This window comes from Ornithorhynchus anatinus, chromosome 2 (genome assembly GCF_004115215.2).
Source record: "Ornithorhynchus anatinus isolate Pmale09 chromosome 2, mOrnAna1.pri.v4, whole genome shotgun sequence".
In the NCBI taxonomy this organism is placed as follows: Eukaryota; Metazoa; Chordata; class Mammalia; order Monotremata; family Ornithorhynchidae; genus Ornithorhynchus; species Ornithorhynchus anatinus.
Window position 1 is genome coordinate 77,913,739 of NC_041729.1, and position 21,413 is coordinate 77,935,151.

The 21,413-nt window shown below is 46.5% G+C and overlaps 1 protein-coding gene across 2 annotated transcripts; it reads right to left on the reverse strand.

The window, feature by feature from the left end:
* Window positions 1-1,064: 1,064 nt before the first annotated feature.
* Window positions 1,065-21,060, reverse strand: GINM1 (glycoprotein integral membrane 1). 2 transcript variants are annotated; one of them, XM_007660271.2, is made up of 8 exons: window positions 19,690-19,839; window positions 9,600-9,659; window positions 9,344-9,440; window positions 6,235-6,386; window positions 4,860-5,016; window positions 3,363-3,493; window positions 2,877-3,040; window positions 1,065-1,770 (listed from the first exon to the last, which is right to left on the reverse strand). In XM_007660271.2, exons 1-8 carry the CDS (start codon window positions 19,834-19,836, stop codon window positions 1,635-1,637), a joined length of 1,044 nt encoding a protein of 347 aa, XP_007658461.2. In that variant the 5' UTR covers window positions 19,837-19,839; the 3' UTR covers window positions 1,065-1,634. The 2 variants fall into 2 exon arrangements, with proteins under 2 accessions (XP_007658461.2, XP_007658454.2); XM_007660264.3 differs by lacking the exon at window positions 19,690-19,839 and adding an exon at window positions 20,902-21,060 and having other exon boundaries at window positions 1,529-1,770.
* Window positions 21,061-21,413: the final 353 nt, after the last annotated feature.

Consider the following 21,413-nt stretch of genomic DNA (forward strand, 5'->3'; position numbering starts at 1 on the left):
CTCAGCTGCTCCTTCGTGCATTGGCTCATTCATTTAATCGTATCTATTGAGCGCTTACTGTGTGCAGAGCCTTGTGCTAAGCCCTTGGGAGAGTACAATATAACAATGAATAGACGTGTTCCCCGCCCACAGCGAGCTTATTGTTTTAATGAGATGTTCATCCCCTTGATTCTATTTATTGCTATTGTTCTTGTCTGTCCGTCTCCCCCGATTAGACCGTAAGCCCGTCAAAGGGCAGGGACTGTCTCTGTTACCGATTTGTACATTCCAAGCGCTTAGTACAGTGGTCTGCGCGTAGTAAGCGCTCAATAAATACTATTGAATGAATGAATGGAGGGGGAGACAGACATCGATTGCACAGTGACCAGGACTGCCCCTCTTCTGGATGGAGAAAGGGAGACTGAGGGAGGAACTAAAAGCAGAGGCTCCACAGCAGTGTAAATAAGAAAGAAAACGAGAAAGAAATGCTTACCTTAACAGCAGACAGAGCCTCGGGGGGCTGCTGCTAGGAAGACCCCTCCTCCAGAGTTATCCCGAGCCATCCGCATCACCCAGCAGACCCGAGTCCTGTAACTCTGAGGTGGAAGCGCGGATCCCGTCTCGGTCCCGATAAACGCAAGCAAGCCAAGGAGCAAAGAACGACAAGAAAAGTTAAAGGCAAAAAATACCAAGGAGAAGAAAGGGCAGTATTTGAAGCCCCTAAAAAGACAACCAGAAGGAACTTACAGGGTGAGAAGAAAAGTAGACGACGTCTAAAAACGGTGTTAGCAGAGAAACGCAGTCAGCGCCGCGAAGAGAGAGCACTATATGAAAGACAAGAAAAGAAGGGAACAGAGGTAGATGTTTTGCCCTGAAGGTGTTTTTGCTAATTTTAGAGTATACCTTTCACTGTAAGAAACCCAGAAGTGGACTCGCTAGGTGAAATGACAAAACCTACCTTTCCTCCTGAATCACATTCTAAAACTAATCAGTCATAAATTACTTGGAATACTATTTTTACTATCTGTGGCATTAATACTATACATTTGGTTAAAAGAGCCAAAACACAATGAGGGTTCAAGACATCTTTTCAAAAAAATTGAGAATTTATTTGGAAGTGAGCACGTGTGTTTACAACATATTTGAATCTTGATCATTTCCCATTAAGCGTCCTCCGTACGGGAGCTATCATAAAAGCAATCTTGTTCATTTTTGAAGGGGTTTTTTTGTTGTTGGACCTTCAGCCTCAAACTTTATACAAAAGGCACATCACGAACCGATTAAAAAATAAGTGCTTTCACAACTTCTTGGCCTTTTCATAAAGTGCTTGAGATCCAGCTAATTGTTTTGTGCAACTTGTTCGATAGTAGCTGGACTGAATTTTCTCAATAAAAGGCACCCAGAAGGGTAGTGGTCTAGGATGAGCGAAGGGTCTTTCAGTACGCACTCCGACCCGGGCTCTGCATGGCTTTTCCTTCCTCCGCCCCATTCTTGCCAGCTAGAGTTGCAACTCCCACACCTTAACAAACTCATTACAGCTGACAGCCAGACTGGCTCTTAGCATGCTCGTTATTAAACACCCTTCTTAATTTGGTTTCTAACCTTGGCTAAGCAAAATGACTCGAATTTCAGGATCTGAGCGCCAAATCTCAGGACTACAAGAGACTCGCTCCACAGTGCACGTCGTAGTCAACGCCCATCTTCTCGTCCTTTGCCTTCTCTGGGATATTGGGAAAAGGGTTGATGGATGCTATAGGTACAGCGTTCACTTTATCCAAGCGAAGAATTCCTCTGCAAGACAGGCATTGCTCAGCATTAAAAGCGAGCATTTTCTCTGATGATGATCATCACATCAACTTACCTTAGTCTCTCACACGTCGTCACTTGATTTCATTCCCCCAGGGGTGATGTTTTGGGTTTGTAAAGGAACATCGGCTGTGTCACCGTCGCTTTTGATCAGATGTGTCACTAGAACTTTACAATTCATCCATTCAATAGTATTTATTGAGCGCTCACTATGTGCAGAGCACTGAACTAAACGCTTGGAGTTTCAAGTTGCAGCAGAAGGTAATGGACCACTCTGCTACAGCCTTCCTCTCTTCCCTCCTTGCCCGGATTCCTGCGGTCCGGCCAAACGACAGCTGGGCACCGGCGCAAGCGCTAAGGCCAACTGTATTCTAACGCTACATTTCCAATACCTCCGTAGGACAGGCGGAGGCTGCTTCTGAGGGGGGACGCCCGTGGAACCCAGAAGACTGAACTGTGACCGCTGGACTGTAAGCTCCTTGAGGGCAGAGACCGTGCCTACCAACTACTGTACGGTACTCTCCCGAGCACTTAGTACAGCGCTCTGGCCTGGAACAATCTCCCTCCTCATATCCGGCAGACAATTATTCTCCCCCCGCTTCGAAGCCTTACTGAGGGCCCATCTCCAAGAGGCCTTCCCTGACTAAACCCTCTTTTCCTTTTCTTCCACTCCCTTAAGCGCTGCCCTGAATTGCTCCCTTTATTCACCCCCCACAGATCCGCAGCACTTACGTACATATACATTATTTATACTGATGTCTGTCTCCGGCTCTAGACCGTAAGCTCACTGTGGGCAGGGAATGTGTCCCAGGCACTTAATACAGCGCCATGCACACAGTAAGCTCTCAGTAAATACGCGATGGACATCCTGACTGCTCGGCCCACAGCAGGCGCTCAATAACTACGACTGATTGAGTGCTAATTCTGCTTCACTTTGCTCTCCCAAACACTCAGTACCGTGCTCTGCACATAGTAAGCGCTCGATAAATACATTGAAACGATTGATGTTTAAAAGTGAAAAGTCTTAGACTGATGGGGGCTGCTCCAATCCTCCACATATGTTTAATCTGTCTACAGCAAGGATGACTTACTTGCTCTCCTGCCCGGGAAAAAACATGGTTAAAAACGTTATGATCACAGCTGCTCCTATGATTCCAACCAGCATGACGTTCATAAATTTAAACAGCACCGGGAAGGCTTTAACCCAGAATCTCCGTAAATCTTCTCTCACACCCTCCATCCACCGGCACATCACCTGGAAATGAGAAATGCGTTTTATACGCGCAGTCTTTCGGCCCTTCTCGATCAAAACGTCCGGGATTATTTCTGGTGGAGCTCTTACCACACTAAGACGAATAAAATGTTTGAACTACCTTTGAGCACCGCTTAAAAACTTACGCCAGCAATTTGCCTCTGTGGCAGAAGGAAGGAACCCTTAATAACGTATTTCAGGATGCTAGAGGTTTTTATAGCCCCTTAAATTTCCACCGTTATTTTTGGGCAGTGACACTCTGCTGTGTCTCCCACCACTTCATAATTCCTTTCCTTAAGAAGAGTATTTGACACCAAAGATTTACTCTGTATGAAGACGGAGACTCTGCTCGAAGAGGGGTTTCAGGCAACTTGACGGCAAGTGTGTCTTCATCTACGGTAGTTTCCACATTCCTGAGAAGATATTGGCTCGTTGTCTGCAGTGGACCATCACTGGCTGCAGAAGCAGGAAGAGAAAAAGCATTAATGTCAAGGTGCCTTAGTTTCTCTAATGGAAAGAGCACGGGACAGCGGGGAAGGAGACCCAGAGTCTAGCCCCAGCTGTGCCGCTCGCCTGCCGTGTGACCTTGAGCAAGCCACTGAACCTCTCTGGGCTTTAGTTTTCTCATCTGTAAAACGGAGGCAAAGAAGAGCTCTTCCTCTTTCCTTTTAATTGTTAACTCGCGGGGCAAAGGAACTGTCCGGCTGGCTGATCTTGAATCTACTTCAGCACTTAGCAGATTGTAAACTTAAAAGAATGCCATAATTAATTATCACTCATTCATTCATTCGATTCATTCAGTGAACGCTCACTGTGGGCAGAGCACTGTTCTAAGTGCTTGGGCAAGTACAATGCAACAGTAAAGAGGGGCACTCCCTGCCCACAAGGAGCTCACAGTGGGGGAGACCGACATCGATACAAATAAATAAAATTAAGGTATGTACAGAAGCGCTTTGGGGCCGGGAGAGGGGATGAGCAAAGGGATAAATAAAATTACAGGTATGTACATAAGTGCTTTGGGGCTGGGAGGGGGGAAGAAATCTCTGCCACTCTTCCTAGGATTTGTGTCTGATAGAATAAATGCACCTGAGGCCAGACTTCTTTTTTTAATGGTATTTGTTCAGTGCTTACTAGAATGACTGTGGCGTTTGTTAAGCATTTACTATGGACCAAGCACCATACGAAGCGTCGCGGGGGATGTATAATCAGGTCCTGCATGGGGCTCGCAGTCTAAATAGGAGGGAGAACAGATGGTGAATCCCCATTCCGTAGATGAGGGAACTGAGGCAAAGAGAAGTTAGGTGACTTGCCCAAGGTCACACGGCAGGGAAGTGGCAGAGCTGGGATTAGAACCCAGGTCATCTAGCTCCCAGGCCTCTGCTCTTTCCACTAGACCATACTGCTTCTCTAATGCTTTTGGAAAAAGATGTCCATGCTCATGGTATACAAGATGTATTTAAAAGCATGTGGTATAGAAGATGTATTTAAAAGCATGTTACAAATCTAGACGAATTCAATTTACACCCTTTTAATTCTGCCTAAATATAGCGAAACCAAACATTTTCAAAAATGTTTCTGGTTTTCCTTGCGCCAAGTCAGCAGTCTCCCCTTTGTTTGAAACACAGGTAAAACACAACCTTACCATACACGTGATTCAGGTACAAAGTAAAGAACCTGGTTAGAGCCAAATAGAAAAAGTGAAAACTTCTGAAGTGAACCACCTTATAAAATGTTTTTATGTTCAAGACTCTAAAATAAAACTAGCCCGTAGGTAGATATTAAGAAAACATTTTGTGGGATCCATTAAATAATAGTCTCAAACCTTTTCTGGAAAGATTAGGAGGTGTCAATACGATGTCACTGCCCACGGGAATAGAGTACAGCATGCTTTCCTGTAGAGGAACTGTGTAATTCGTCCGTCTGAGAATTCTCTCCTCCTTAACTAAAATATCAATTTCAATCATATCCTTTTGTTGAACCTATAAGTTAAAGCATATGATTTAAAAAAAATAAATAGGACCAATCCCTAGATAGAACCAATGTCCCTTTGACCTCTCTATTCTGCAGTCCCTTAACTAGTAGCTAAAAAACCTGTGTAAAGTCGTTTTGTTTTTCCTTTTTCTCAGATTGGTACATTGAATTTGTAACCTGAAGGTGAATTTACCTGCCTTGGCATTCGACTGTCACCTTCAGGAAAAAGCTCCCTTTAGCCAGTTGCACCAAACAGGTTGGACAAGTTAGTTCTACGTGGCTCAGTGGAAAGAGCCTGGGCTTGGGAGTCAGAGGTCATGGGTTCGACTCCCGGCTCTGCCACTTGTCAGCTGTGTGACTGTGGGCAAGTCACTTAACTTCTCTGTGTCTCAGTTCCCTCATCTGTAAAATGGGGATTAACTGTGAGCCTCACATGGGACAACCTGATTACCCTGTATCTCCCCCAGCGCTTAGAACAGTGCTCTGCACATAGTAAGCGCTTAACAAATGCCAACATTATTATTATTATTCTACAAAAATCAACTGAGCTGCCTAGAGAAACATTAGATTTAGACTACAGGAAGTGACCGTCCCACTAAAATCAGATGAACGCTCACCTCTGCGCCTCTACTTCTATCTCCCAGCAGTTAAGCAGGCAGAGACAGATTGGTAAAGAGCAAGATAGTGCTTTCAGGGGCAGGGCTAATGGTTTTTCCCACTCCAGGCCACAATTCCAAACTGCAGCAGCCTTCCCAGAGTCCCGGCACATCTACAAGTTATGGCTAGCCCCTGACCCCCGGTGAGGAGGTGAGGGAGGGAGAGGATGGGGAATGTGTCCGCTAATTCTCTTGTATGCTTCTCTCCCAAGCTCTCAGTACAGTGCTCTGCACAGAGTAAGCGCTCATTAGATATGATTAACAGACGTACTTCATTATGGTGATGATGATTTAGAGTCCGACTCTGTCTGAATCTTCAACATAACCGCCTTCTCCTTCCACTTCCCTTTGGCCGTGGAAACCCAGACACGGTAAATCAGAGGTAGAGCTAAGCCTCGAACCCTGAGAATCGATCCCCCTATGTCCTTCCACAAATGATATGCAAAATGAAATAAGCCTCTGGGTAAACCCACCGGAAGGACAAACTGAAAATCAAATATGTTTTTATTTATGAAGATGTAGGACATGATTTGAAATCGCTGATGTTCACGAGTAACATAATTCTCTTACTTGTTTTCCATCAATCTCCATCACCTCCTGTTGAACGACAATCAGCTGCACATCAGACTTGGAAGTCATGGGCCATACATGAACTAAAATTCGAAGACTGACAACTCCAAAGTTCCCTTCGACAGGTAGGTTTCCAGAATTTCCGTTCTCTTCTTTTAACCGAGAGTGACAAGATGAAAGGGAAATTATTATCCAGTCAGTGCCATTTAGCTTAGATACATAAAAATGCCATTCCTTGGGAATTCATTAATTCATTCAATAGTATTTACTGAGCGCTTACTATGTGCAGAGCACTGTACTAAGCGCTTGGAATGTATAATTTGGCAACAGATAGAGACAATCCCTGCCCGACGACGGGCTTAGAGTCTAATCAAGGCAGAGGATCACCCGTTGAAGCCTAGAGGTGGTAGGTTTAAAACAAACACAAGAAAACCCCTCTACACGCTGGGTGATAGCATGTGGTAAGCATTAACAGAGGAGAGATCAGGAGATTCAAGGAGGGCTGGATAAATGCATGAATAAGGAGGTCACCACTCACTGCTTTTTTTTTCTTTTAAATGGCATTTATTACTATATTAAGTACTGGGGTAGATTCAAACACACAAGCTAAGCACTTAGCTTCACCACTACATCCACATTCACTGCTGTTTCAAACCAGCCGGAACAGCACTGTGTGCGGATATTACAAGATCTTGAACATCTTATATGAATTTTTAAAATGAGTAGGCTTGGGACTGGGCACCGAACGACAGCCCAGGACTCCATCTTGGGTATCGTATGTGGTTCCTTTGCATAGATTGCTAAGGAAGAGGAATAATAACGATGGTATTTGTTAAGCGCTTACTACGTGCCAAGCACCGTTCTAAGGAATGACCACTGCCCCTTCAACCTGTGACCTCCAAGTAGGCAAGACGGCCCCTTCTGAAATATCCACCTCCCACCAATCGCTGCCAACAGAGATCCCAAGTACCAAAGCAGCTTAACCTAATGGGAACAGCATGGGCCCGGAAGTCTGAGAGGATCCGGGTTCTAATTCTGGCTCTGCCACTGGTCTGCCGTGTGATCTTGATTTCTCTGTGCCTCAGTTCCCACATCTGTAAAATGGAGATTCGATATCCGTTCTTCCTCTTAGTAGACTGGGAGTCCCACGTGGGACAGGGACAATGTCTGGTCTACTTAATGTGAATCTACCCCAGCGCTTAGGACAATACATGGCACATTGTAAGTACTTAAATTATTATTATTATTTCCAAAGAAATGACTTAAGACTGCTCCTTCCTGGTCCCTTAACCCCGGGGACAGGCCACCTGTTATTTGCAGATTCTGAATCAGGGTGAGCATCGACATGTACTCTCTCAAGTGTTTAGTACATTGCTCTTCACACGGTATATGCTCAGTAAATATATTTGGTTGACTGATATGCTCCAAGGTAGATGGTTAAAACAACTCTCCAGCTCTCCTACAAGTTTTGTTGAACTGTGCTGCCTCCACGGGCTTCCTGTGAGCACATAGGGCAGATACCCTGCACTGTGGCACTAAACTGATCCACTAATTCTTGGTGCGCTGGTGGGAATTCTCCCCGTCTACACGGCCCAATTAAAAGTGGAAATTGGCCTCGTTCCGTTGGAAACAGACTCTGGAGTTTAGAGTTTTTTTATCTCCCAAAGGGCAAAACCAAACACTCTACCTATCTCAAACTGCCTAGAGCCTAATATGTTTCCTCAAATGAAAAGAACTTGATCTCTCCGAGGTTTTTTCTCAACACCAAAAGGGACTACAGTTGATTCTTTTTTTCCAATAAGCTAGTCGCCTGATAAGTTTTCACAAGCATTCAGGATTCTATTGCATTTGCCAAACCGTAAAAGCAGCAGTAAAAATGTCCCCTTAGAATTTTTTTAATGTTATTTATTAAGCACTTACTAGGGCCAGCTGCTGTACTAAGTGCCGGGCTATATACACGCTAATCAAGTACGACGCAATGTCCCACAGGGTGCTCACAGTCTTTACCCCCATTTTACAGAGGAGGTAACTGAGGCGCAGACAAGTTAAGTGACTCGCCTAAGGTGACACGGCAGCCAAGTGGTGGACCCGGATTAGTAGCCAGGTCCTTCTGACTCCCACGCCCGTGCTCTATCCACTAGGCCAAGCTGTGTAAAAAGGAACTAAGCACATTCTATCCCTGCTAATGCCTAATGAGAAGCAGTGTTGCCTAATGGGCAGAGTCCTTGCTCAGACTCCTACCTAGCATTTCTGACACCTGAGTTTGTCGACTCTCAAATTCCAGTTGCCGGCATTTCCAAAAGACAAATGAAATTTTCAACAGGTGGACTTTTAAATGTGGATGCTTTGTTATTGTCCCCGTTCCAAGTATAAAAAATAGTGCTGATTTTCTGAACAGGAGATTTTAAAGAAGACCAACTTGTTCCCCTTAGAGGAAATATCATCTTGCTACTTATTTTTAAGCTATGTGCCATCTAAATGTTGGTATACTCAATGTTCCAGTCCTTTGTATTTACAATGAAACGCCTAAGATGCAGTGGCATTATTTCCAAGCTCAAATGAAGGATTTTTTTTCCAAGAGAATAAATGTTTATCCAAGGCACCACAAATACACGAGCTACATGTAATGAATTGCCTTTAAGTAAGTTATCTTTTTGCTTGGAAGAAAAATTGTAAGAATTATATGCCTGATCTCCCAGTCCCTAATTATATCCCCTGATAGGAAAGGAAGACTATTCACTCTTTCAGTAAAGTAGTATCACAGTAGATTATGGAGAATGCAGTAGATTATGTACAATGTATGCAACAGTCCATTAAGCAATCAAACAATGGTACTTATTGAGCGCTTACTGTATGCAGAGCATTGTACTAAATACTTGGGAGAGTACATTGTAACAGAGTTGGGAGACATATTCCCTGCCCACGACGAGCTTACAGTCCAGCGGGGGAAATGATCTCCTAAACTTCTGAGTGCTCAAATGCCCAAGATTCAGACTTAATATTAATTACCCTTTTAATAATGACTTTTGAACTGGAACTGGATAATTCTGTCTAGATTGTTAAAAAAAAAAAAAAAGATGTCCCAGGAAAACAATTGAGCAGGTCTCACCTATTAAGGTCTGGCATCTTATGCGGGATACCCCAGTCTTCATAGGAAAATCATTTACATATATCTGGCCACCATCATAGGTGACGTTGAGGACAACCTTAAAATACAAAAGAGTGAAAGCACAGATTACTCCTGTCATTTGGGAAAAACCTTTCCAAATCGTAGCTAAAGTAGTAGTTCATTAAAAGAACTCATGAGGGGCACTAAATGAGTAATACGTGGTATCTTAAATTAAGAAAAAAAACCAAAGACACACCTGTTTTTCGTGCAGTTCCCCATCATTATTCAGGAGAGTCACATTAATTCGGATGTTGTCCTGAAAAGAGGGTGAAATGACCATGTTAATAAACAAAAATATCACTGAGGTGGGCTTATGGTTTGTTTACTTTGGAAGATTGATAAATCCCTCATATGATACGTGAACCAGGAAACTGTGAGGTTGGCCCTAAGGCTATAAATTACCCTTAAAGCTCATGTTTTAAACGACACCGGCCCATCCACCAGCAGAGAAAAACAGTTTTAAAATAAGCATTATCTAAAAACTAGAGCTGTCTGGACAGTTTTTCTCAGCAACATAAAAGCGCTGCTCCTTCACACACCCAAAGATGCGTCTTTCCCACGCATTCCATTCCTTTCACTCTCCAGTGAAAGACTCCCCTAGACCTTCTTTGCTCTTTAACCATTCCTGAGCCCCCGTGATGGATAATCTTTTCAGGAGAAGGGGGTGGTCCCCGGGGTCAAAGACAGCTGAGAGGTCAAGGAGGATCAGGATGGAGTAGAGGCCACCGGATTTGGCGTGGAGGTCAGCGATGGCCTTAGAGAAGGCAGTTTCTGTAGAGGGAAGGGGGTGGAAGCCAGATGGCAGGGCATCAGGGAGAGAACTGGAGGAGAGGGAGTGAGGCTGCGGGTGTGGACAACTCACTCAGGGAGTCTGAAAAGGCAGGGTAGCATGGAGATAGGGTGGTAACTGGAGGGAGCCGCGGAGATCAAGAATGCCTGATGGGGCTAGGCCATCAGCAGTGAAGGTGTCGGGTTAAAGAACCATCTATCATATTCTGTGAGATGGACAGGCTCATCAGAAATCCAGAAAAATTGATCAGTGGGGCCCAAAATTGGCCACTGGGGACAGCAAATGGGGACAGATGGGCAACCACCTGCTAGGTAATGATAGAGAAGCAGCCTAGTGGGGAGAGCGCTGGACTGGGAGTCAGCAGGATCTGGGTTCTAATCCTGACTCTGCCACCTGTCTGCTGTGTGACCCTGGGCAAGTCACTTCACTCCTCTGAGCCTCAGTTCCCTCATCTGGAAAATGGGGATTAAGATTCATTCATTCATTCATTCAATAGTATTTATTGAGCGCTTACTATGTGCAGAGCACTGTACTAAGCGCTTGGGATGAACAAGTCGGCAACAGATAGAGACAGTCCCTGCCGTTTGACGGGCTTACGGTCTAATCGGGGAGACGGACAGACGAGAACAATGGCACTAAACAGCGTCAAGAGGAAGAACATCTCGTAAAAACAATGGCAACTAAATAGAATCAAGGCGATGTACAATTCATTAACAAAATAAATAGGGTAACGAAAATATATACAGTTGAGCAGATGAGTACAGTGCTGTGGGGATGGGAAGGGAGAGGTGGAGGAGCAGAGGGAAAAGGGGAAAATGAGGCTTTCCCTCATGAGTGTGAGCGCATGTGGGACAGGGACTGTGCCCAACCCGATTAGCTTGTATCTACCCCAGCGCTTAGTACAGTGCCTGGCGCTTAGTACGTGCTTAACAAATACCACAATTATCAGTACTTTAACATTACTGAGGCACAGCATTAGCACGGCACTACCGTCCCTCTGGTCATAAATGGGCACCGCACATAAGAAAACCCTCGTGTGCTCTGGGCTGTCCTTCTGCCCACCCCGTCCCTCACTGCCCTCCGTGCCCCAGTGGGAACATCGCTCAGACCACCGATACTATAATCAATTCCCGATCATCTCAGGATCAAAGCTCGCCCCTCCTTTTCCACCGGACCCCATCGTCAACCAATCAGCCCTGCCTGAATTTGAGTTTCCATTCACTTGAGAGATTTACTCCCGCTTGATGACTTCAGGAATTTAAGGTTCATCTCTTTGTGCTTCGCCCAAGGTCACACAGCGTACAAGTGGCGGAGCCGAGATTAGAACTCGTGTCCCCCGACTCCCAAGCCCTTGCTCTTGCCACTAGGGCAAAGAGTGTTGGGGGTTGAGAGTTCAGTAGGGGAAGAAATATATCTAGATTGTGAGCCCCATGGGAGACGAGGCCCGTGTCTGATCTGGTGGGTTTGACTCTACCCAGAAATTAGCACAGGGTTTGGCATGGAGTTGATGCGTAATAAATATCGTAACTAATATCATGAACTGGATGGATTAGTAATCCCATTAGATTGTAAAATCCTCGTGATGAGGGAATGTATCTCTTGCTTAGGTTGCACTTTCCCCAACGCTTAGTTCAGGCAGCGCACCACACTCAGTCAGTAAATACTATTGGGAGGCAGAGGTCGTGGGTTCGAATCCCACCGCTGCCACTTAGCTGTGTGAGTGTGGGCAAGTCACTTCACTTCTCTGGGCCTCAGTGACCTCATCTGGAAAATGGGGATTAAGACCGTGAGCCTCACGTGGGACAATCTGATGACCCTGTATTTACCCCAGCGCTTAGAACAGTGCTCTGCACATAGTCAGCGCTTAACAAATACCAGCATTAGTATTATTAATGGGGCCGAGAAGCCGCTACAACTTGCTGAATAGACAATAAGTAAAATAGTAGGTGTCACAGGTACAAGCCAGGGCAATCTAAGAATTGAGAAGAAGCGTGGCCTAATTGGACAGAGCACAGGCCTGGGAGTCAGAAGGGCCTGGGTTCTAATCCTGACTCCGTACTTGTCTGCTATATGACTGGGCAAATCACTTCACTTCTCTGTGCCTCAGTTCCCTCATCTGTAAAATGGGGATTAAGATTGTGAGAACCTATGTGGGACATGGACTGAGTCCAACTTGATTAGCTTGTATCTACCCCAGAGGTTAGTACAGTACCAAGATTAGTTCCTCTTAATCTGAGGATTAAGACTGTGAGCCCCATCTTGGATCCTCCCCAGCGCATAGAACAGTGCTTTGCACATAGTAAGCGCTTAACAAAAACGCCATAATTATTATTACAGTACCTGGCACACAGTACGTGCTTAACAAATACCATTAAAAAAAACTAATACACTTAAAATACATTCATAAATACAAATAAGCACTAAGGTGTCCGGCAGAGTTGCGTGACTAGAAAGGAGGGAGAAGGAAGGAAGGTGGAATCTAACTGAAACCCTGGAAGTTGGAGGTCTGGGTTTTTGTTTTTTAAGTTACAGCAATGCAGTCAGGCCCGAGTCTACTCCTAGAGCTCAGGTGGGTAAATAAAGGCAGAACACAACGCCTCTCCGAGATAGTTCAGTCATTCGCTTGCTCAGAGGCCGAGATCTAGTCCGGATAATCTCTCTTAGGTCCTATCCAGCTCAATCATTCTGTTATTCTTGGCATTTGTGAGAAAAAAACAGGAGTCACCTAGGAGTCAGAGGATCTGGGTTCCAATCCTAGTTTTGCCACATGCCTGTACAAGTCACATTAGTTCTCTAGGCCTCCATTTCATTCATTCAATCGTATTTATTGAGCACTTACTGTGTGCAAAGCACTGTACTAAGCGACTGGGTGTACGATATAACGATATAACATTTCCTCATCTGTAAAGTGGGAATTCAATATCTGTTCTCCCTCCCCCTTAAACTGTGAGGTCCATGTGGAAAAGGGATTATGTCTACTCTTGTACCTACCTCATGCTTGGGATGCTGCTTGGCACAGAGTAAGAGTTTAACAAATACCACAGTTACTATTAGTATTACTATACGGCCAGTGTTTTGACAGAAACTCCACCCCAGGGCTGCCTCGAGGTTTCTACCCACCTGAATTCAGTTAATATAGGCCAGGGAAGGGGGAAGCCTCATATATGCCCACGAAAATTAACCTTTCTTTATTTCCTCTTCCACAGAAGATAACCTCAGAGCGGGAGAAAGACGGTCAGATGAAATTCTAGTTTAGACAGACTCGATCAACAGTACTGAGCATCTGCGGGCAGCGCACTGTTCTTAAAGCAATGGGCAGTACAAGAGAATGAGGAGAGAGGATCCCTTCCCTCGAGGACTTAGAGTTTGTTGGGGGGAGGCAGATATGAACAAATTAGAGCTAGGAGGAAGTAATGAAGCATATAAAATAGGCACATGCGGACTCATGACCTTCTCCAGTACCGCTTAGGGGGTGCAGAATTACTGAAGTGGCCACTAGGCTAATATAAACTGGGGAGACCTTCTAGACTGTGAGCCCTCTGTGGGCAAGGTTTGCTGCTGAATTGTACTTCCCAAGCGCTTAGTACAGTGCTCTGCATGCAGGAAGCCCTCAATAAATACGTTTGAATTGATTGACACTTGGAGAGAAAATTCTGTTCTCAAAGTAAAAATAGTCTGTTCTGTGGAAAAGTTTGGGGAAAGGACATATATGTCTTGACAAGGTTAGAAACCTAAGTGGGGTGGGATTACCTATATTATTATTATTATTATATTATTATTAAGAGAGGCAGAGAAGTCAGACGATTGAAACTACAAACAGCTTCTTCTGTTTGTAGTTTCAATCGTCTGACTTCTCTGCCTCTCTTAATTTGGAAACGTAAAAATGCATAGAAGACAATGTTCCTTTTAGCTAGTTAGAGAATGATCGAGCAATGCCCTGTCTTCTATTTCCAGCTTAATTCACATCTCCAGTAAACTTCAGACCTGCTCATCTCTCTTATATCGCTGTGGTTTCTGAGCCATCATTCACTGGCGACTCTCTGATATCTTTTACTGGAAACTTCTTGGCCTAAGATGCATCCTTGGACCTTGGCCTAAGCCAGGCTTCAGGACAGTACTCTGGCCGGGCAGAAATTCAGAAAAAGCCAGACTGCTCTAATGTGTAAGCTCTTCGGGTAATGGACATTGTCTACTTTATTGTAGTCCCCCAAGTGCTTAGTACAGTGCTCTGCACACAGTAGGCATCAAAAATTTACTATTGATTCCTGTCCTACCCTGTTTGGGGCCTTCTTGAAATATACCGCTCTTCCGGAAGTATAACGGGGTCTGGCCTGGAGTCCCCTTGGGCATCAGTCCCATACACCACAAGAAGCAGCGTGGCTTAGTGGAAAGAGCAAGGGCTTGGAGGTCGTGGGTTCTAATCCCAGCTCCGCCACCTGTCAGCTGTGTGACCTTAGGCAAGTTGCTTAACTTCTCTGTGCCTCAGTTTCCTCAACTTGTAAAGTGGGGATGAAATACCTGGTCTCCATCCTACTTAGGCTGTGAGCTCCATGTGGGACCTGATTAACTTAGACCAGTCCTTGACACATAGTAAGCGCTTAACAAATATTATTATTATCATCATTGGCCAGTTTAGACCCCAGCTTTGCAGCCAATTTAGGGATCTTTTCTATTCAACTAATAAAATCTCAGCACCTCGGCTTCCCCTGAACATCCATCAGCCAATCTCTCCATGTCTCTGCCTCCACCCCCTGAGCGATGATATGTTTTATCATTTCTGTGATCTCATTCGCAGCCAGATTGTTGGAAAAGCAAGTAGGTTGACATGTTTGCCCGTGAAGTTCAATACCTCTGTGTGTGTGTAGTATGTATGTATATATATTTATATAAACACATAAAACATTAATAATGTTAATATTTTATGTGTTTACATGTGCATAAATAAATATTATTACCTAAGTGAGAACAAACGTCTGGTACAGAAATGGCTTTCAGCTGCTTTCCCTGGGGACAGCCCATTTTTCTAATATTAAAGGACCAAGCAATAAGTACTACTGTCAATCCAAACAATCAAACCTGGATTTCAGTTCTTCAATATTCCTACTTCATGTAGTCTTTACCTGATTCACGAATTCACTAAATCAGCTAAGTTTATATATTCCAGAAGGATGTGTCAGGTACACTGTTACACTGTTGTTGTTGTTTTAACTGGGTCGGGGAGAGGCATCCCTAAAAGCTATTTTTTTCCAAGTAGCCAAGCAGTGTGAATGGTCAATACCGTTTCAACAGCTTCTTTAGTCTTAAACCAAGAGGCCGGGTTTGGATTTTCCTCGATGGGGAAATAAAGATTGCACGCTAGCCGGCGAGACAAAAATCTCAAATCCTTCGGCTTCCCAGTGCAGCCAAAAATGCAATCTGTTGGAGTCCTGGGGCATGCATAAATGGGTCCGATCCTTCTATGTGATAGGTTCCTGGAATGCTTACTCTGCCCTGCTTTCTTCTTCTAACAAAAGATTAACTCTCTTGGAAAGCAAAATGTCTGGACGACTCCCAAATGCCCAGTCCGAACGCCAGGCGTGTTGCCAACATTCTCCAGTCACTACAGGTTTGGACATTTGGCTCTCTTCAGAAAAAGGCCTGACTGTCTAGTCGGTTTCTTGGCAAAGCTCATGTTCCACTAATCTCAATTCTTTCCCAGCATCCACTCCGTCAAACAGGGCACGGATGTACTGCACACAAGAATCAATCAATCAATCATATTTACTGAGCGCTTACTGTGTGTAGAGCACTGTACTAAGCGCTTAGGAGAGTAGAGTGTAACAGAGTTGACAGAGACGTTTCGGCCCACAAGGAGAAGCGTGGCCTGGTGGATAGAGCACGGGCCTGGCAGTCAGAAGGACCTGGGTTCTAATCCCAGCTCTGCCACGTGTCTTACCTGTAACCTTGGGCAAGTCACTTCACTTCTCTGTGCTTCAGTTATCTCAACTGTAAAATGGGGATTAAGACTGAGCGCCCCACATGGGACAGGGACTCCCTCCAACCTGATGGGCTTGTATCCACCCCAGCGCTTAGTACGGTGCCTTGCACATGGTAAGTGCTCAACAAATACCATTAAAAAACCCCTAAAAAATGAGCTTAGAGTCTAAAAGAGAAAAGAGATAAGAACAGACTTGCAGGCCACTCTCAACTCCATATCAGTGGAGAGTGAGCCTAGTAAGTTTTCATCTCACAGGGTAATGACAAAAAGACAATTAACAGTCAAAAATGGAGATGGGGTACGCAAGTGGCAAACAAATCAACAGAGCCAAGGATCATTTTTACAGGCCCATGTACATTGGAAAGTTGGCCCCACACAGATCTTCTCACTGGATAGGATCTCACCGTCAGCAGCAGCGAGCAGGGGAATGGGGAAGCTGAGGAGAGACTGAGAGAATCAGGATTCTCTGGTTAGGAAGGACGCGTCGGCTGAGACAACATATCGAGGACTCAAGAGTCATACGAGGTGAGGATAGGGTTAACAGGGAACTAAAAGTCATCAATTCCCACAGCATTCATTCATTCATTCATTCAAAAGTATTTACTGAGCGCTTACTATGTGCAGAGCACTGTACTAAGTGCTTGGAATGTGCAATTCGGCAACAGATAGAGACAATCCCTGCCCAATGATGGGCTTACAGTCTAATTAGAGAAGCAGTGTGGCTCAGTGGAAAGAGCCCGGGCTTGGGAGTCAGAGGTCATTGGTTCGAATCCTGCCTCTGCCACTTGTCAGTTGTGTGACTTTGGGCAAGTCACTTAACTTCTCTGTGCCTCAGTTCTCTCATCTGTAAAAGGGGGATTAAAACTGTGAGCCCCACGTGGGACAACCTGATCACCTCGTATCCCCCAGCGCTTAGAACAGTGCTTTGCTCATAGTAAGCGCTTAACAAATACCACCATTTAATCCAGGCAGAGGATCACCTGTTGAAGCCTAAAGGTGGTTGGTTTAAAACAAACACAAGAAAACCCCTCTACACGCTGGGTGGTAGCATGTGGTAAGCACTAACAGAGAAGAGATCAGGAGATTCAAGGAGGGCTGAATAAATGCATGAATAAGGTGGTCATCACTCACTGCTTTTTTTTTTTCTTTTAAATGGTATTTATTACTATATTAAGTGCTGGGGTAGATTCAAGCTAATCGGGTAGGACACGGTCCCCGTCCCACAGTCTTAATACCCATTTTACAGGTGAGGTAATTGAAGCCCTGAGAAGTGAAGTGACTTGTCCAAGGTCACACTGCAGACAAATGGTGTGGAGCCAGGACGAGAAGTTAGGTCCTTCTGACTCCCGGGCCCGTGCTCTATCCATTAGGCAACGCTGCTTTTCAATGGGAGACTCCATCTAACCTCCGACCACCAGGGAAAAAATTAAGAATGTAGAAGGGAAAAATTAGAGAATCAATCAATTAATGGTAGTTATTGAGCCCGTAGTTTGTGCAGAGCACCATTCGAAGCACTTGGGAGTACAGGACAGAGTTGGCAGTCACACTGCCTGCTCACAAGGAGCTCACAGTCTAGAGGGAGAGACAGATATTAATGCAAATAAATGACGGATAGGTACATAAGTGCTGTGGGGCTGAATATAAAATGCTTAAAGGGTACAGATCCAAGCGCATAGGCGGCAGAGAAGGGAGAGGGAGTAGGAGAAAAGAGGGCTTAGTCAGGGAAGGCTTCTTGCATGAGATGTGATTTTAATAAGGCTTTGAAGGTGGGGAGAGTGGCGGTCTGTCACTTATGAAGCGGGAGGGAGATCCAGGTCAGAGGGAGGATGTGGGTTAGGAATCAGTCAGGAGATCGAGGTACAGTGAGTAAACTGGCATTAGAGGAGCAAAGTGCACGGACTGGGTTGTGGTAGGAATTCAACGAGCAAGGTAGGAGGGGGCCAGCTGATTGAGGGCTTTAAAACCGATGTAAGAGAAGCAAGAAGGCACTTACTAAACAGTAGGTTAGATTTTGAGGAGGGGGGCACCAACCCAGAGTTCTTTTAAGCATATCCTGTTACCGCTGCCAGTGACAAATTACTGGTTAGATGGACCATTGGTCCGACTGAATAATGTCATTCCTATGTTCTTCAAATATCAAGTGTGCAGATACACCCCACCCCCATACACCCCACCCCACACGCACACCCACACCATTTCCTTGCTCCACAAATGGCACAACAGGATCAGAAACAGTCACCCTTTCCCTGGTTGGGCCAGGTGAGGAGACCGGACGGGATGGACTCCAGTGGGGTTTCCCAACGATGCTCACTGGTGTGGTGAAATAGGAAGGTCCCGTCCAGGGTCCCAGTGTGACCCCGATCCTTGCGGCCCACCCCGTACAGGAAAAGAACTGCCATCGGCACCAAGACCTCGTCTTGCTTTTCACTGTGATTTCCTGTCATTTTGAAGATTTTTTTTCCCTCCCCCGACTGACTCCAGCCCTTATGCCAGTGACTATCTGCAGCTGCTGCAAGAAACAGTTTGGGGTCCAAACTACTGCTGGAGCCATGATTGAGCTGAACAAACCCACCAACCCAATAACCTCATGACTCTGCTACCTGCCTTGTGCGAGGCTGAAATTGTGTGCCCAAGTAAGTGTCCCGAAACAGAACTGGAAAAGGAAGGCTTTTGGGTTGCTCTCCTTCACTATCCGCTCCTTTTATTTTTGAATAATATTTGTTAAGCACTTTCTACGTGTCAAGCATTGTTCTAAGCCCTGGGATAGATACAAACTAATCAGGTCACATACAGTCCTCCTTGTCCCCCATGGGGTTCAAAGTCTTAATCCCCATTGTACAAATGAGGGAATTGAGACACAGAGACGTGAAGTGACTCGCCCAAAGTCACGCAGCTGATCAGTGGTGGAGCCGGGATTAGAACCCATGACCTTCTGACTCCCAAGCCCAGGCTCTTTCCACTAAGCCTGGCTGCTTCTCACGCTCCTTTTGCCCACCGCCTCTCGGAGTGTCTGTCACTCTGGATGACAGGCCGTGACCGGCCCGTCTTTCGGGCCCAGCTGTGCGGGAAGGAGAGGCGAGGTAATCCCCAAAGGCGGCAGAGAGGGCTGAGGTTTCGGTGAGCCCCGGCCAGCAGAGGCCTGGTTCTCCGGGCTGCGGCCCACCGCGGCTCAATCAATCATTAAAAGCCCCTCTGAGTGGACCGCTCCCCTTACTATTATTATTATTATTATGGCATTTATTAAGCGCTTACTATGTGCCAGGCACCGTACTAAAGCGCTAGGATGGGTACAAACCTGTCAGCTATGTGACTGTGGGCAGGTCACTTCACTTCTCTGGGCCTCAGTTCCCTCATCTGTAAAATGGGGATTACCTGTGAGCCTCACGTGGGACAACCTGATGACCCTGTATCTCCCCCAGTGCTTAGAACAGTGCTCTGCACATAGTAAGCGCTTAACGAATACCCGCATTATTATTATTATTACAAACAAGCCACCCAGTTCTGTTTCGGGACACTTACCAGGGCACACAATTTCAGCTTCACACAAGGCCGGTAGCAGAGTCGTGAGGTTACTGGGTTAGTGGGTTCGTTCAGCTCAGTCATGGCTCCAGCAGTAGTTTGGTCCCCAAACTGTCTCTCGCAGCAACTGCAGATAGTCACTGGCATAAGGGCTGGAGTCAATGGTGGGTGGGAAAAAATCTCCTTCAAAATGACAGAAAATGTCACAGGGAAACGCAGGTCGAGGTTTGGGTGCCGATGGCAGTTCTTTTCCTGTACGGGGTGGGCCGCAAGGATCGGGGTCACACTGGGACCCTGGACGGGACCCTCCTATTTCAGCTCACCAGAGAGCATCGTTGGGAAATCCCACTGGAGTCCATCCCGTCCGGTCTCCTCACCTGGCCCAACCAGGGAAAGGGTGACTGTTTCTGATCCTGTTGTGCCATTTGTGGAGCAAGGAAAATGGGGAGGGATGGGATACAGTCCCTGTCCCACGTGGGGCTCACTGTCTCCCTCCCCATTTTACAGATGAGGGGACATAGGTACGGAGAGTGAAGTGAGTTGCCCAAGTTCACAGAGCAGACAAGTGGCGGAGGCGGGATCAGAATAGTAATAATAATGTAGTAATGTTGGTATTTAAGCGCTTACTATGTGCCAAGCACCGTACTAGGCGCTGGGGTAGATACAAGGCGATCAGGTTGTCCCACGTGGGGCTCACAGATTTAACCCCCATTTTACAGATGAGGTCACTGAGGCCCAGAGAAGTGAAGTGACTTGCCCAAAGTCACTGAGCCGACAAGCGGCAGCGCCGGAATTAGAACCCACGACCTCTGCCTCCCCAGCCCGGGCTCTTTCCCCTGAGCCACACTGCTTCATGCAATAGTAGAGTGCTACGCGCTTGGCACAGTGCTCTGCACGTAGTAAGCGCTCAATCAATACGATTGAATGAGTGAACCCATGACCTCCTGACCCCCCAGGCCCGTGAGCCCGTCACTGGGCAGGGATGGTCTCTCTCTGCGGCCCAACTGTCCATTCCCAGCGCTTAGTACAGTGTTCTGCACAGAGGAAGCGCTCAGTACATACGATTGAATGAATGGATGAATGCTCTAGCCCCTAGGCCATGCTTCTTCCTCCTCCCCCTCCTCGGTGTCCATCCCGGGCCGGCAGGCGGCCAGCCCTGCATCCTGATTCCCAGGGGGTCAGGGGTCAGGGGTCAGGGGTCAGGGCAGGGACCTGGGGCGGCAGCAGCAGCAGCAGCAGGACCGGCGGCAGGAGCAGCAGCAGGAGGGGCAGGACCAGGACCAGGACCGGCCCAGCCCGGCCCAGCCTTCTCTCCATCTTGAAGTTGGGAGCGCAGGACCGAGCAGGGTGGAGGAGGAGCAGCAGGAGGAGGGGGAGGATGGAGGAGGAGCAAGGGGAGGAGCAGGGAGGAAGGGGCAGGGTGGAGGAGGATGGAGGAGGAGCAGCAGGGGGAGGAGGAGCAAGGAGGAAGGGGCAGGATGAAGGAGGAGCAAGAGGAGGAGCAAGGAGGAAGGGGCAGGGTGGAGGAGGAGGAGCAGGAGGAGGAGGAGCAGGGAGGGAGAAAGGGGCAGGATGGAGGAGGAGGAGCAAGAGGGGGAGGAGGAGCAGGGAGAAAGGGGCAGGATGGAGGAGGAGCAGAGAGGAAGGGGCAGGATGGAAGAGGATGGAGGAGGAGCAGGGAGGAAGGGGCAGGATGGAGGAGCAAGAGGAGGAGGAGCAGGGAG

What these genes read in the sequence shown, in the direction of transcription:
- GINM1 (XM_007660271.2), bottom strand. Translation starts at nt 19,836, where the DNA reads ATGCCAGTGACTATCTGCAGTTGCTGCGAGAGACAGTTTGGGGACCAA. An exon ending in TGGAGATTGATGGAAAACAA is followed by an intron (nt 5,017 to 6,234) that starts GTAAGAGAATTA and finishes TTTAACTTATAG; the next exon opens with GTTCAACAAAAGGATATGAT. An exon ending in TCCTAATCTTTCCAGAAAAG is followed by an intron (nt 3,494 to 4,859) that starts GTTTGAGACTAT and finishes CTGCTTCTGCAG; the next exon opens with CCAGTGATGGTCCACTGCAG.